The 13,762-nt window shown below is 41.5% G+C and overlaps 2 protein-coding genes across 2 annotated transcripts; both read left to right on the top strand.

The window, feature by feature from the left end:
- Positions 1-493: 493 nt before the first annotated feature.
- On the top strand, positions 494-5,802 carry LOC131881144 (protein tipE-like). The gene is made up of 6 exons (XM_059227919.1): positions 494-1,870; positions 3,297-3,493; positions 3,695-3,937; positions 5,026-5,336; positions 5,433-5,498; positions 5,573-5,802. Exons 1-6 carry the CDS (start codon positions 1,612-1,614, stop codon positions 5,616-5,618), a joined length of 1,122 nt encoding a protein of 373 aa, XP_059083902.1. The 5' UTR covers positions 494-1,611; the 3' UTR covers positions 5,619-5,802.
- A 5,354-nt stretch (positions 5,803-11,156) lies between these two features.
- LOC131880569 (protein CASP-like) lies at positions 11,157-13,475 on the top strand. Its single transcript, XM_059227236.1, has one exon. The coding sequence runs from the start codon at positions 11,281-11,283 to the stop codon at positions 13,288-13,290; it is 2,010 nt and encodes a 669-aa protein (XP_059083219.1). The 5' UTR covers positions 11,157-11,280; the 3' UTR covers positions 13,291-13,475.
- The last annotated feature ends 287 nt before the right edge of the window (positions 13,476-13,762 follow it).

The raw sequence follows: 13,762 nt of genomic DNA, 5'->3' as shown, positions 1-13,762 counted from the left end.
GGGGCCAGGCCTTCGACAAAAGTTGCTATCCGGCAACTTTGCTGAGCCAGCAAGGACTATTCAAGTCCCAAGTATACAACACGGTTGCTACGGTCTTTGGACTTGAGACGATGGAATGAAGAAGCCCTGAGATTCCTGTTCACGCGTTGATATTCGGGTTGTCGTTGGTTGGTTGGTGGCTCGGGAGGTGACCTCCATCCCATCCCTTCCATTCACCTCGAATCCTTATAGTGGGTATGATACGTACATATCAAAGAGCGCGAAGAACCAAGGCAAAAAGGTCAGATGAAGCTCCAGAGGAAGCGAGAAGCAAATGAGCAAAGTTCGGCAACTATTCCCCATTCCGGCACGGAGCTTAGTCTTGTTTCAACATTAGTAGTGAAATGGCCCTCAGCGAGAGTGAATTTAAATGGACAAACACGTACATGTTCCTCCTCCTCTCTCTCTCTCTCTCTCTCTCTCTCTCTCTCTCTCTCTCTCTCTCTCTGTGTCTATGTATCTATCTATATATCTATCTTTCTGGCAGTTCGTCTTCATTCCGTACAAAGCTTACAAATCCGCCTCTCGCTCCAAAACTTTCGAATCTTCCAGCCAGACTTCCCGTCTAAAACCAGATGAAAGCAGGAGTACTAGGACAAAGTCATCCTTCCCATAAATGCGGAAGAAGGTTATAACTCACCACAACAAATGTGCCCCAATATCCTGAACCTCACTCAGCTTGAGAGTGCCCCTTCCCAAGAATGAGCGGGGACGGACGGAGGGACGGAGGCACCAACAAACTGCAGTAACGACATCAAATCATTTTCATCGTCTCATTTCGTCGTCGAGAGTTCTGATTCCTCTCACATTTTGTCTGGACTTGGTTCATCTCAGCGTCCCTTTTCAGTATCGTTCCGTCTCTCTTGGGAGGAGGCCTCTTCTTCTTCTCGACGTTCATGTTCTCGTCCTCGGCGTGGCGTTGTTTTTTTCCGTTTTCTTCCTCTTATTCTTTCTTTACTACTATCACTACTACTGCGACTACTACACTACTACTACAACTACTATAACTAGTACTCCCAAGAGGGCTCTGGCAATGACATTGCTACAGCAGGATTTTCCTCTCCACAATCCCGGTGGTAGGCTTGTGGTGGCGTGCACCCCCTCCTCGTGTCGAACAGTGTTCCAATGAGGACCCACTCAATGAAGAGAGTGAGTGGTACGGACCATAGCCACATAGCCAAGCATGCTGCTTCACGAACGAGAATACTACTTCTTAAACTTGGCTAACAGGGTCTAACTCAGATGTGCTAGTTCCATGTGGACCCAAGTGAAGAGTGGTCCTGGAAAGGACTGTATTGTTGAATTTCTGTATGTCTGTGATACGTTTCCCGCCTGACGAGCACTGATGACTTCTTCCAAGCCAGTCGACATCTTGGACATGTCATTTGTCATTTGTCTAACTCACGTCCGTGATCCACATGTCAAGCGAGAGACTTAAATCCGGAGCAGCCTATTTACCCAGAGCTGTTGGTGCTGGAGAAGAAGGCTCCGGAGAAGGGGACAAAACAGAGGGCTTGTTGAGACTAAGGAATCTCCGGGATTACTGGCGCCCACGTCCCTGAGAATATCCTTATGGCCACGGGTCTGCTACCTCCTGGGCTCATGTTGGACTCCAAAAGTGACAGTGAGGAACACTCGAGCCTTTGCAAAGTGGTCACCGATTGGCTACTCTTCTACATGACAGCCTTTTTCGTTCTTCTCACCATCTTCTCGATTTTGTCTTTAATATTCTTGGTTCCGTTTTTCATCGATCCGGCATGGTCGACCCTTCAGGCGGATTTTGAGCCCCAGGGGATACTCTGCACAACCATATCGGCTGAGTATAAAGAAGGTAGGATGAGAGCCACCAAAAAGAACACACCGACCACAGCTGCTTGAAACGAACATCCATATTTTAACCCTTGACATGACAGAGAAATATGGTCTAGTACTGACGCTACTCTTTAGTCCTCACTAAGTATGAACTCGTCTCTTTGAAGTGGCCAAATGAAGCTGTCGCAATCTTCTCGACTCTTGGTGGGGGAGCAAAAGTTTTTTATGGCGTTTTTTAAAGCTGCGAGCTAGGCTCAAGTAGAAAAACAATCTTTGGCACAAGTCTGGGTAACCTTATTAGGACCGGGTAACTTTGTTTTGGATTGTTCGACCTCCTCGGCCACTTAACAGCAAACCAAGCAAACAAGTAACTGTAAAACACACTATGTTGTTGATGGTTGGGAAATGAATTCCTTTGTTCTAAAAAACGATGAAAGGGGGGGTTGGGGGAGGAGAAAGAGTGAGAGAGGGAGAACTGGTGGTAAACTTACATACTGTATGTGGACTCCGAGAGCAACAAACCCTCTTGTAAATGAGGGGCCACGAAAACAGGACCAAGAGAAAGAGACATCATCAATTCCGTTCTAAAACATTCCCATTAGTTAAAGTGATGCTTAAATTGTCATCTGTACCATTTCCTGAAAGCCCTCTTGTCTCCAAAAAGGAGGGGGACGGAACTTGTCCACAAATTGGATTATACAGCCAGCCAAAGATGGCACAGGAGAACCGCTAGTATCTCTTTGTATTTCTCTCCCTCTCTCTCTCTCTCTCTTTCTCTCTCGTCTTTCCCTCTTTCTTGAACTCGTTTTTTATTCCACTAGCCATGTTCGTAAATTGTTAAAGGCTCTGACTGAAACCTGAAAAGCAATGGGTGATGTTCTTTTGCTATTTTATGCTCTTTTTTTACCACTACAGTGCCAGCTCTTTCTTGATCGCATACTTGCAACTGAAATGAACGAGAGTCTCCAAGATCCTATTCTAGTGCTCATGCACAAACACTAAGAAACTTGCTGACAAAGCTCCCTTTGCAATTGCCAACATGATTCATGAGAGGATCATTGCACTCCATCTTTGGGATTTGGCATTTCAGCCTCTCTGTCACAAAGAGCTTCTTTTTCCTGGCTTAGATAGGAGAATGTGAATCGCATGAGAATGAAAGATCAACGTGAGAGGAACTTCACGTACTGTACGTATATTCCTATCGATGCTAGGGTAACATGCTCGCTACGTGCAGTACAGTTAGGCAACCATCCAACCCGTCAAATTTTCCATCCATAACGGCCAAGCTCAGTTTGGAGCTCTGAGAATCACGCTATGACCTTCAAATAAAGGACTTCTGCTATCTGCAGCTGTCTGGAAGCTGTCACAGTGATGTTCTTTTGGGAATAAGAATAAGTTGGGGTCAATTATCTGGTATCACATCTTCTAATTCCTTTTGCCTACAGGCAAGTCCAATTGTGATTGGTCCTCCTGCGAAGAAGGTTGCACAAAGACCATTTACACCTGCTGGCAGATTCTTGTGGAGTACGAGAACATTTCGTCTTCTCACATTGGGACCTCGGAGGGCGAAGAAATTCTCAGTTCCTTGGATCTCTCTCACCAGCCATCTATTGGAGTGGGGAAACTTTTCCCGAACATTAAGGTGATTCAAATTCTTCCTCAAGTTTTATGGAAGGGTCCATTAAGAGGTTAGGTACTTGAATTTCAAGTATGCACACCACGAAAAGGCTTCTTTTGATCGTTCATCTCCGAAGAATGGAGAAAAGTTAGAGTTGGGAAAGAGGAAAACTTTCGTGATTTCGTGATCAAGATTATGTTTACTATGATTCCTTCTCAAAACCAGGGCTGTGGTTATCCTCCCAACACGATTTGCACGGATTTCGTGGACAAATACAAGCAGGAAGGTACCAGGTTCACTTGTTACGTGTCGAAGAAGATGCCGGATGTGGTTCTAGTGGACTTGGATCTGGACCATGTGCGATTAGAGCTCTTCTATTGCCTGGCTGTTCCCATTCCTTGCCTTTTCATATCTGTGGTATATCTTGTCGTTGCCTACTTCTACATTTACAATGATTCGCCCGTGGATGTAAGTACTAACTTATTGGCTTTTCGATTCTGAGTACTCTACATATACGGTAGTTCTATCAAGGTGTGTTGGATACACTAAATTCATTAATTTGCAGTTAAATACGTTAAAATAAAACTGAACAGTTAAAGGAGCTTCGGAAGAGTTTTGACCACGGTCTAATTCAACCTCTCTTAAATAGGTCAATTTTAAAATACCTACGAAAGTCTGTATCAGATTTAAAATTTGCACGGGAATATATTCATTGACGTATTCGTGGTTTGGTGAAGCCAAACCCAATAATCGAAGTTGAAATGGCTTTCACACGAATTGATGGGGATTGTCATTTAGATTATCCTCGTCAAATTGAGGCTTTCAGCCATAACTAAATATCGATCTAAAGAACGCTTTTAACTTTATCCTCTTTGTCAGCTTTATAAAGATCCAGCTTATGAGCTTTTCCCCGAAGAGTTTGAGAATTGAAGTGCCAATTTGTCACCAAAATGGTGTAAATTGAACTTTCTTCTTGATGGAACAAAAATCCAATATGACCTCTCAGCTAACCGCAAATAACATCTCTTTTTCGAGGATGTTTTTTTGAAAGTAATATTTTCCATAATCGCCCCTTTAAGGTGGTAGGTACCTGATTTGATATCGCTCACTTATTTGCTCTTTTAGAAAACATCTTTATAAAAATGTATCATGCAATGTGGCATGACCGCCAGAGGATTTTTACGTGTCATTATTTGATGCCTGTGTTTTTTCGCCCATTTCAAAACATTTTGCATGCAACAGTCTCATTCTCGAAAGTGATAAATAAATTGCAAAATCGAAAAATAATAAAGCTTGCGGCTAAAAAATGACGAAATAGATGTTCGAAAATGAATGAGTCTAGCTAGTGCCATTCAGAAAGATGCAAAATTGTCCTGAGAGTTCTTCGAACTTGAACCCGGGGCATTGGCAAAGTTTTTCACAACGTTGTTCGGATCGCATTGTCATGCCTCTTAATCTGAGAACTGGACCCGACGTCGGTACCACATGGTTCCACATTGTCCAGGGTTGATCCGTGGAACACTCTGTGTCATAGAGTGTGCCTTGATTATTTTCAGAGAACCAACACGTACCATCCCATGGCCATGTTGTCCTCGGCAGCCACTATGACGGCCCTCATTGATGTTGGCTCAAAAGACATGAATGAGCACGAGAGACAGAGGAAACGGCTTTTGCTGCAGGCACAGAGAGCCAAGCTTTTGGCTCAGGGTCGAAATCCTGGAACCACTGGACTTATGATTCGGTCGGCAATGCTCTCGAGTGCCACATCCGCGGTGTCATTGAGTGATGGGCTCCATCTCGGGAAGGCACCCGCTTTGTCCATCCCACTCAAAGAGGCGGCCACGAAGCTCAATGATCAAAAACTTAAGTACGATATCTATCCAATGATTTATTCTCCTTATAGATGGTATGTTTGGTGGGATTATTCGTGAATCTGATCATGACGACATATTGTGTTTTACAGCGAAATGGTGTGTGACATTGATCATTTGGAGAAAGTCAAAAAGGACCGACAAGAGTACAGTAAGGAGTAAGTTCATCAATCTCAGGGGATAAGGGAACACTACCAAGAGGGACTAAATCTGGAATGTTGTTCTTTTGCAGCCGCCAAGAAGTTTTCCATTACTACCATTATTATAACATGTACTGACCAACCTTGAAGAATATTTTGGAACGTGATTTTATACAAATAAATTGTTAGGTGATGAAATTACCTCGTTTCATGAAAATCCTCAAATGGAAAGTGTCAAGGAAGCCAAACATCAGTTTGGACCCTTTTCCTAAAAAATTTGCACATCACGCTTATTCCTGACAATCAATTACAAAATCTATTATCTTATGTGTCTATTATGTGAGCTTCGGGCAGATTTCATTCTAAAGCAAATATTGGGAATAATGTCATTTTTCGAAACTGAACGGTTTATTTGCTGTTATTCTATTTTTAGCGCGTGAAGAATTTTGTACCAATGGACTGTAATGTACGTACATGCTGTTTCTACATGCTCCAGGTAACTTGGCACGGTGGTTCCCACTACACTTGAAAAGATTATGCTCAAATGCCAAGACTTCTAGTTGCGTTTTTCATTGCATTGTTTAAACAACACAAGGACGAACTTTGAAAAACTGAGCATCATTAAAAGTAGCTCTTAGAAGAATATTAATCCACTGAAAACCTATTAGAAGATCGTATTTTAAAAATCGTTATCAAAAGACATGGTGAGCATTCTTAGTTACGCCTTCAATCAAAATTTCCTAAAAAATCCATGGAACAAACTGACATATTGCCTTTCAAAAGTTCTAATTTGCACCGAATTTGGCTGCAAAATGCTCATTTTTTGCCTTATAGAAATTGCCAAGAAATATGATGTGCTTTTTCAATGTCCTAAAAATAAATAAAAATGTTCCACTTTTCAAAAGTATGCAGAAAAAGCAAAAAGCAAAAAATACCTTATAATATCACTTAAAAATTACTTAAAATAAACAATTCGTAACCTTAGCATCATAATCGTTAATCATGAGTTCATTTGTTTGTGATTTTGAAGTTTAGGGCATTTTTATTACCATTTGATGAATAAGTTTTTGGTACGTAGAAAATAATCTGAGCAAAAAGTGACAGGTTTGAAAATTCAACTGGCAAATGTACCTTTGTAAAATTTCAACCACATGATAGGCCAGTCTAGCTTTCAAAGTTTAAGAAAAGGAATTGGAAATTTCAAGTCCTGAGTAGATTTTAGGTGCCAATATCAATTAATTTTAGGTGTTAGGGAAACAATTATGAAAATGAAAGAATATAATTTATTTTCATGCTGCCATAAAAGCACATCATTTGCTTTTTGCAATTAACTAAAGAAGGTTTATGTCATTTTTCGATCTATTTTACAGCAAAATGCTACTTTCAAAGTGTCATAACTAATCATCTGCGAAATAGATATTGATGAAATTTTATGTCAGTGCATAACTAAGAGTTCTGATAACATTGTTTGACTAGGCTTTGCACTACGAAAATGTAGTTTAAGTGCATTAATATACTAATATGAACTACTTTAAAAGATGATTATTGTACAAAAATTGTTCCTTTTGTTTCTTTGGCACAGAAAATGGCAACTAGAAGTCTTGGCATTTGCGCAAGCACTTAATCAGAAATTATAACCACCGTGCACGGTGGTACCCATAACAATGATGAAGTTTTTTTGCAAATGCAAGACTTCTAGTAACGATTTTCGTTGTTATTGAAACTCAAGGAATAACTTTTGTTAAATATCATCTCGTATTTTAGCTGAGATTAGTATATTGATCCACTTAAAACCCCCAAAAAGATAATATTTTTCAAAACGTGATCAATAAATGTCAAAAGTAACCTTACTTGCGTTTCCAAGTACACTTCTATCCAAATTAATTGAATAAACGATAAGAAATCACACTTTCAAAGACTGCACTTGCATCAAATTTGGCTACAAATTGCTCCGGTTATAACTTAAAGCAGTTGCCAAGAAATTTAATGTTCTCTTTCTACGCCTAAAATATAAATGAATATATTTAACTTTTTTGAAACAGGAAGAAAAACCCGAAAATAGTTTGCAATATAACATATTTCACAATTGTGATGCCATACTTGTAAATCGCACTTTAATCAAGCTTGATCTTGATTTTTGTACGCAGAAATTATTTATTGCAAAAAGTGACAAATTTGAAAATTAAACTGTCACATGTTTCGTTCAAATACTTTAGGAACATGATAGAATGGGGTAGCCTGGGAGGAATATCCAAGTTGTGGCTGGACAATCGACTTGTACAGAGTTAGCATTGTGGTACTATCTCTGGACTTCAACGGGCGATATATCCCAACTCATGTTTGAAAAGCTTTGCCAACCCTCAACTGGATATGCTCATCAATGGAAATAAACGAGACTCGTCTATCTATAACTAGTTCTTCAATAACCTTGATCTTTGTGCGGTCTTTTTTGGAAATTTAAAATGCACGTTCAGATTAAACCCTTTTAGGGGCTAATTGTCCTTCGATGGACTAAAGTTATCAAATCTCTGACTAGGCCTTCTATTTTAAAAAAATCCTGCTTTTCAACAAAAATCATCGAAGGTGGAGGGTGAGAAAACCTGTGAGGAGAAGGTAAAAGAGAGGTAGAAGGGACTCTGATCGCCACCTGAGCATAGGATTTAATGGTGTCCAGAGAATGGGGTGGGGTTACAAGGTTTGGGTAAGAGAGAGTTGAAGGGAATTGAGGATGTCGGCGAGGGGCGGGAAGGGAACAAAGAGAGAGGAAAGGGGTGTGATAAGTCTGTTGAGAGACTTGACAACGAGGGTGAGACAACTGCTGTCTCTTCCTCCTAGTGCTCCTCAGATGGGCCTTTGTGCATCTAAAATTGAGGCATTCCTTATGCCTCAAGAATTTGATGCCCATGAATGGGTGAAAATAGCTACACTCCTGCTGAGAACAACCCTTCTCATTGACCTTGAGAAGGCAAACTCCCAAAGTTTGGGACACCACTCTGGGTGAGCCAATTCACAACCTCTCACTGCCTTTTTGCACCTTTGTCGTTTATGGACATCGCAAAATTTGAGGGCATTTTCCACAATGCTCTCTATGCCGTTTTGCCCACACTTTACTGGTTCTCTTAACCTCAAAACAATCTATTTGGATAAAAATAATGAACTACTTTTCCAATCCCTAATTATGAGCTTATTTTTGGCTGAGATAATTTAGTTGTCCGTGGATCTGAATGATAATTTGATGAAAAATCTCCTTTTGGAAGGACGATAGGATATTTCAAGGTTTTTGAGATAGATTCTCCAAGATGAGATTTTGTCCTTACTTGAATAACTTCATACTTCGTATCTCAAAATGCATTCAAATGTTTTGATGGGGATTTAGCCCGGCAAGTAGTGGCTTTGGATAATATGCCCCTTTTTAGCTCGAAAAGTTAGCTTCGAAAATGGATTTCCTGTATCCCTCTTATGTGTCTTCCCTGGGCTTTGTCCCATTCATTTTCATTTGAGTATTGAATCTCCCTTAGTTCAAATCCCCTTCATTATCACCGATGCGTTGTTCCAGTCTGGAGCAAACTGATTTTCGAGAGGCAATGGGAATGGAATAGCATTTCTTCTCCATAAATGCATTGAGCGACTTCACGTTAAGATAGTAGAATTTGCAAGCCTTCTTGTTAAGACAGCACCCCGAAGAAAGAGTTTAGCTTGGGGAATTTGGAGGCTAAAAATTCGAGACCCAAATCCTCCTGATCCCCGCTTTCATTCACTAACTGTTTGCTTATTTTTGCAATGCACGAGCATCTGTACCGTTGCAGAAATNTTTGCAATGCACGAGCATCTGTACCGTTGCAGAAATATCAAGTTGTGCAATTTGTTTGGACATGTATAGTATAAATCTTGATATGTGTTTGTATTGAGCGACTTCACGTTAAGATAGTAGAATTTGCAAGCCTTCTTGTTAAGACAGCACCCCGAAGAAAGAGTTTAGCTTGGGGAATTTGGAGGCCAAAAATTCGAGACCCAAATCCTCCTGATCCCCGCTTTCATTCACTAACTGTTTGCTTATTTTTGCAATGCACGAGCATCTGTACCGTTGCAGAAATATCAAGTTGTGCAATTTGTTTGGACATGTATAGTATAAATCTTGATATGTGTTTGTATTAAGTAAAGGAATCTTGAATGACAGGAGGGACCTGTGTAGGGGTAAGGCTGTAAGGCTCTTCCATATCAACATTTATGTTACCTTGGGGTGGAATTAGAAGTCATCAGAGGTATCACTAGATTCCAATTTGTTGTTTTTTTTTGACCATATCGTCCGTTTTTCTTCTAATCTGGTATCTCTTTTTTTCTTTTTTTGATTTCCTTGAATTAGTCCAGCTACAATGCGCAATGCAATCATTTCCCGAAAACTCCTCCACATCACAATATCTGGATCCCAAATTAAAATTCCTTGTTTCTAAAGACCAAATATTCCTTGAGTGACCCAGAGCACCGCCACCAGTATTCACCAAATGGGTGAAGATGTCTAGGCCAAGCACAATGTGTTATCTAAGGCTGAGAGAACTACGGTTATGATCGAGTTACAAAGAGTGCAATTTTGACAATATTTGGCAAATATACCAGCTACCACTATCGGTGGTGGAAACACTCAACAGCTATGGAATGGCAAGAGACTAGTTCAAACTTTCATCCAGAGATGTCACACTTAACTCGACTGTGGATTTCAGTTTTGTCTCAAAGAAAAGACCTCCTTTTCAACAGCTTTTCTTACTCCAATAAACAAGTACGAGAAATAAATCGTCGGAACAAGGTTCCGTGAGACATATTTTAAAGAATTGCGAATTCTTAAGTTTGACAAGTCAATAGCCCTCTTACAGCACATGAAAAGCTACACTTTTCAGAACTTGCAAACCAGCCTCTATCAAAAGTAATGGTAATTTCAGGAATTCGTTAAAATATGATCAGTATTTGGACACACTCCTTTCTTCCTTCCTGCAGTTGCAAAAAGTACATATTTTGCTTGATCTTAAAATCCAAGAAAAGTTTGATTGGGTTAAGATGGAAGAAACGTGTCAAATTTGGAAAATTACGTAAGGGCCAAAGTCTCATTAAAAATTATGACATTTAAAAAAAAAAAAAATCTGCAAAGCCATTTGATAAACACGTCAGTTTCAGAGCATTTTTATTTGAGAAAATGTCTCATAATGTGTAACGTTGTTGAAAGTGGCGGATTTTTGTCCCAGATTGGCGGGAAATTAGAAAATGTCCAGATTTTGGTGGAAAGTTATGACAGTTTTATTTATTTTTAGGCAGCTTCACAACCAAACGTCTGCCCTCCCCCCCTGGTTACGATGTCCTTGATTTCGTCCTTGTTTTAATTGCTGTGCGATAACTAGGACACAATCTCTGCTTTCGGTTTGCGTCCAAATAACTACTACGTCGGCTGAGTTGTTGGCAGCTTGAGTGTGATGAAAATCACACCATCTCACATGACTGCCTCACTCATACCAATGGAATCAAATTCGTATGAACTAGACAGGCTCACATTTTTCAGCACTCAAAAAGCATTAATTTGGTTCAAGGCTCATACCTCGGATAATATATTTGCATCCGGCCATCACATGGCTACTTGACAGTCTGAAAATGATGTACCATCATCACTCATCATTCCGTCACCCTGATGGAAATCTCTCCAAGCCCGAAAAAGTTGTCAAACAGAGCCAACCATCTGATGGATTGAGTTGGTCTCCTTTCATTCAGTCGACGTTTCTGGACCATGGACTGAATCCCCCTGGGTCTACCCACAATCATGGCCAGTAGCAAACTCCAAGGACTGACCCAATTCTGGCAAGCCTTCGACCTACCCTCGGTTCAAGGCCAATTAGACGAAGTGGCCACGGACATCACGGCCCGCCAAGATGCCAGTGATGTCTCGAAGAAATCCCTCATCGATCTCACCCGTGAATTCAAGAAGAGCAACGACGAAGAGACCCGATCCGCCGTGGCGCCCTTGATTAAAAGCTTTCAAAACGAAGTGGATGCCCTGTCCAAGCGCAGCAAGGCCGCGGAAAAGGCCTTTTTCGACTTGTACAAGAAGCTAGCCGATGTGGCCGATCCGGTACCGGTTTTAGAACACACGCTAGAAGCTCAGAAAAGCCTGTCCAAGTTGCAGGATTATGAGATCGAGACGAAACAGTTGCGCGAGACCATTCAGGATTACAATAAAGAGATCCAGGATTACAAGGTCAAGGAGAAGAAGCTGACTGAGCTGCAGGCCAAGGTGGAGGCGTATGATCGGAATATCGATCAAACCTTGCAAGAACGCATCAAGGATGTGTCGGAGCGAATGTTGGAAGAATATAATGGAAAGCTTCGCCGGGTAGAAGAAGATAAGGCCATTTTGGCGGCTAGAAATGAGGAAACCTCCCAGAAGTATCACCAAACTCAGAGACAGCTCAATGAGGTGCAAACCGAATTGTTCGAAGCTTTGAGTAAACGAGAAGAGTCAAGAAATGCAAAAAGTGAGGAAGTGGACATCCTCATGAATGACCTGGAAACCTGTCAGATCCGAGCCAATACGGCCGAACGAGAAATTGATCATTTGCGGGACGAATTGAAGCACTTGAAGAAAGAGTTGAGCGATAGAGAACAACACATGCCGGAAGAGAAGATCAATCCGGATCTGATGGAAGAGCTCGAGTCCAAGAAAGCCGAGGTGAAGCAACTGATGGACGAAACGAATCATTTGAAAGAAGAAAAAGAACGGGACAAGGTCAAATGGGGCGACATGATTGAGGAGCATCAAATCGAAATTCACCGTTTGAGGTCCTCAGTCGAATCCATGAGCGAGGCCTTGTCCTCACAATCCGATTATGAGAGCATCAAACGTGACTTAGAAATCTTGCAGTCCCACGAGTTTCCCAATGAAAACCTGAATCTGAGCACCAAACGCCCATTGGAGGTAATGATCTTGGAAAAGTCGAAAGTACTTCAAGCTGAGAATGCCAACTTGAGGATCGATCGCGACAAAATCGCCAATGAGCTGGAGCTCCTGAGGAATCGCCTCGAAGAGACTTCCAAGGAAGCTGAGACCAAAGGCAAGCTCGCTTCCGAACTTGAGGAGCACGTGGCCCGACTTCAACAAATCTCGACTGTGAATCGGGGAGAGGCTGAGGGGCGATCATCGGCGGACATTCTGGTCGACGCCCTCGACCTTGGTTCTGACCTTGATTATCCTCCAAGCTCGACGACGCCTTTGGACGGGGAATACGATTCGTCCGTGGCTTTACTTCCAATCGTGCAAGCTCAAAGAGAGCGATATCGTCAACGGAACGAAGAGTTGGAGGAGAGCTTTTCCAAGCAATCCCAGCAACTCGTTCTCCTTCAGAATCAGGTTCAAGACCTCCAGAGTGATAATGTGAAGCTATATGAGAAAATACGATATCTCCAAGGCTATGGGGGTCATAGAGATGCATTGAATAATCAGGCGACCGGGTCCGTGGAATCTCGCTACAAGACGCAATACGACCAAAAGATGGACCCATTCTCGAGTTTCTCGCAGCAAGAAAAACAGAAACGTTATGGGCAGCTCAATGTCTTTGAGAAAATCATATTGTCATTTGTTCAAATCATCCTGTCGAACAAAACCGCCCGACTCTTCGTGTTTGCTTATTCGATGCTTCTCCATGGCCTTGTGTTCATGGTCTTGATGAAATTGGCTTACAGTGACGCCAATCGACGCGATTTGGCAGCCGAGTGGCATGAGAAGTACATGAACCATATGGAAGACGTCCATGGTCACCAGGATAATCACGGATAATTTGTTCATAATTTCCCACATTTCCAAAGCCAGATTTTAACCCTTGGTCAATGCCGCACGCGTGGTTCCAGTACTTTTGTGGCCTTTATGCACTTTACCTGTTTATGATGCAGTGTGAGATGTTCAGTTTCCATTATTGAATAGAAATATATATTTTGGCCAACAAAAGCCATGACTACATAAGATTTTCAAATAGCTTTGAAACAAGATTCTCTCCTGGCTCGATCTACTGATACTATACAATGAGAGAGGCTACTGTGATGATATGGCCTTTGAATATGTGAAAAATCTACCCAAATGGAAAGGCGCTCTACACTTGTTTTCCCAGAGTCTTCTCTTCAATTGCATTTATTCACAATATGGCAATCAAAATTTCTATTTCTATTAATTTTGGGTTACCACGAGTGACGATTTAACGTCTCGAGCATACATTTGCGTTAAATAGCATTGGTCAATAAAGAATGGCACACCC

This window comes from Tigriopus californicus, chromosome 5 (assembly GCF_007210705.1).
Source record: "Tigriopus californicus strain San Diego chromosome 5, Tcal_SD_v2.1, whole genome shotgun sequence".
NCBI classification, from domain to species: Eukaryota; Metazoa; Arthropoda; class Copepoda; order Harpacticoida; family Harpacticidae; genus Tigriopus; species Tigriopus californicus.
The sequence above is the reverse complement of the archived record's forward strand: the minus strand, read 5'-3'. Positions and strand labels throughout refer to the sequence as shown.

Coding starts and splice junctions, on each gene's coding strand:
- LOC131880569 (XM_059227236.1), top strand. CDS start 11,281: ATGGCCAGTAGCAAACTCCAAGGACTGACCCAATTCTGGCAAGCCTTC.
- LOC131881144 (XM_059227919.1), top strand. CDS start 1,612: ATGGCCACGGGTCTGCTACCTCCTGGGCTCATGTTGGACTCCAAAAGT. Junction 1,871..3,296: donor ATCGGCTGAGTATAAAGAAG/GTAGGATGAGAG, acceptor TTTTGCCTACAG/GCAAGTCCAATTGTGATTGG. Junction 5,499..5,572: donor CGACAAGAGTACAGTAAGGA/GTAAGTTCATCA, acceptor GTTCTTTTGCAG/CCGCCAAGAAGTTTTCCATT.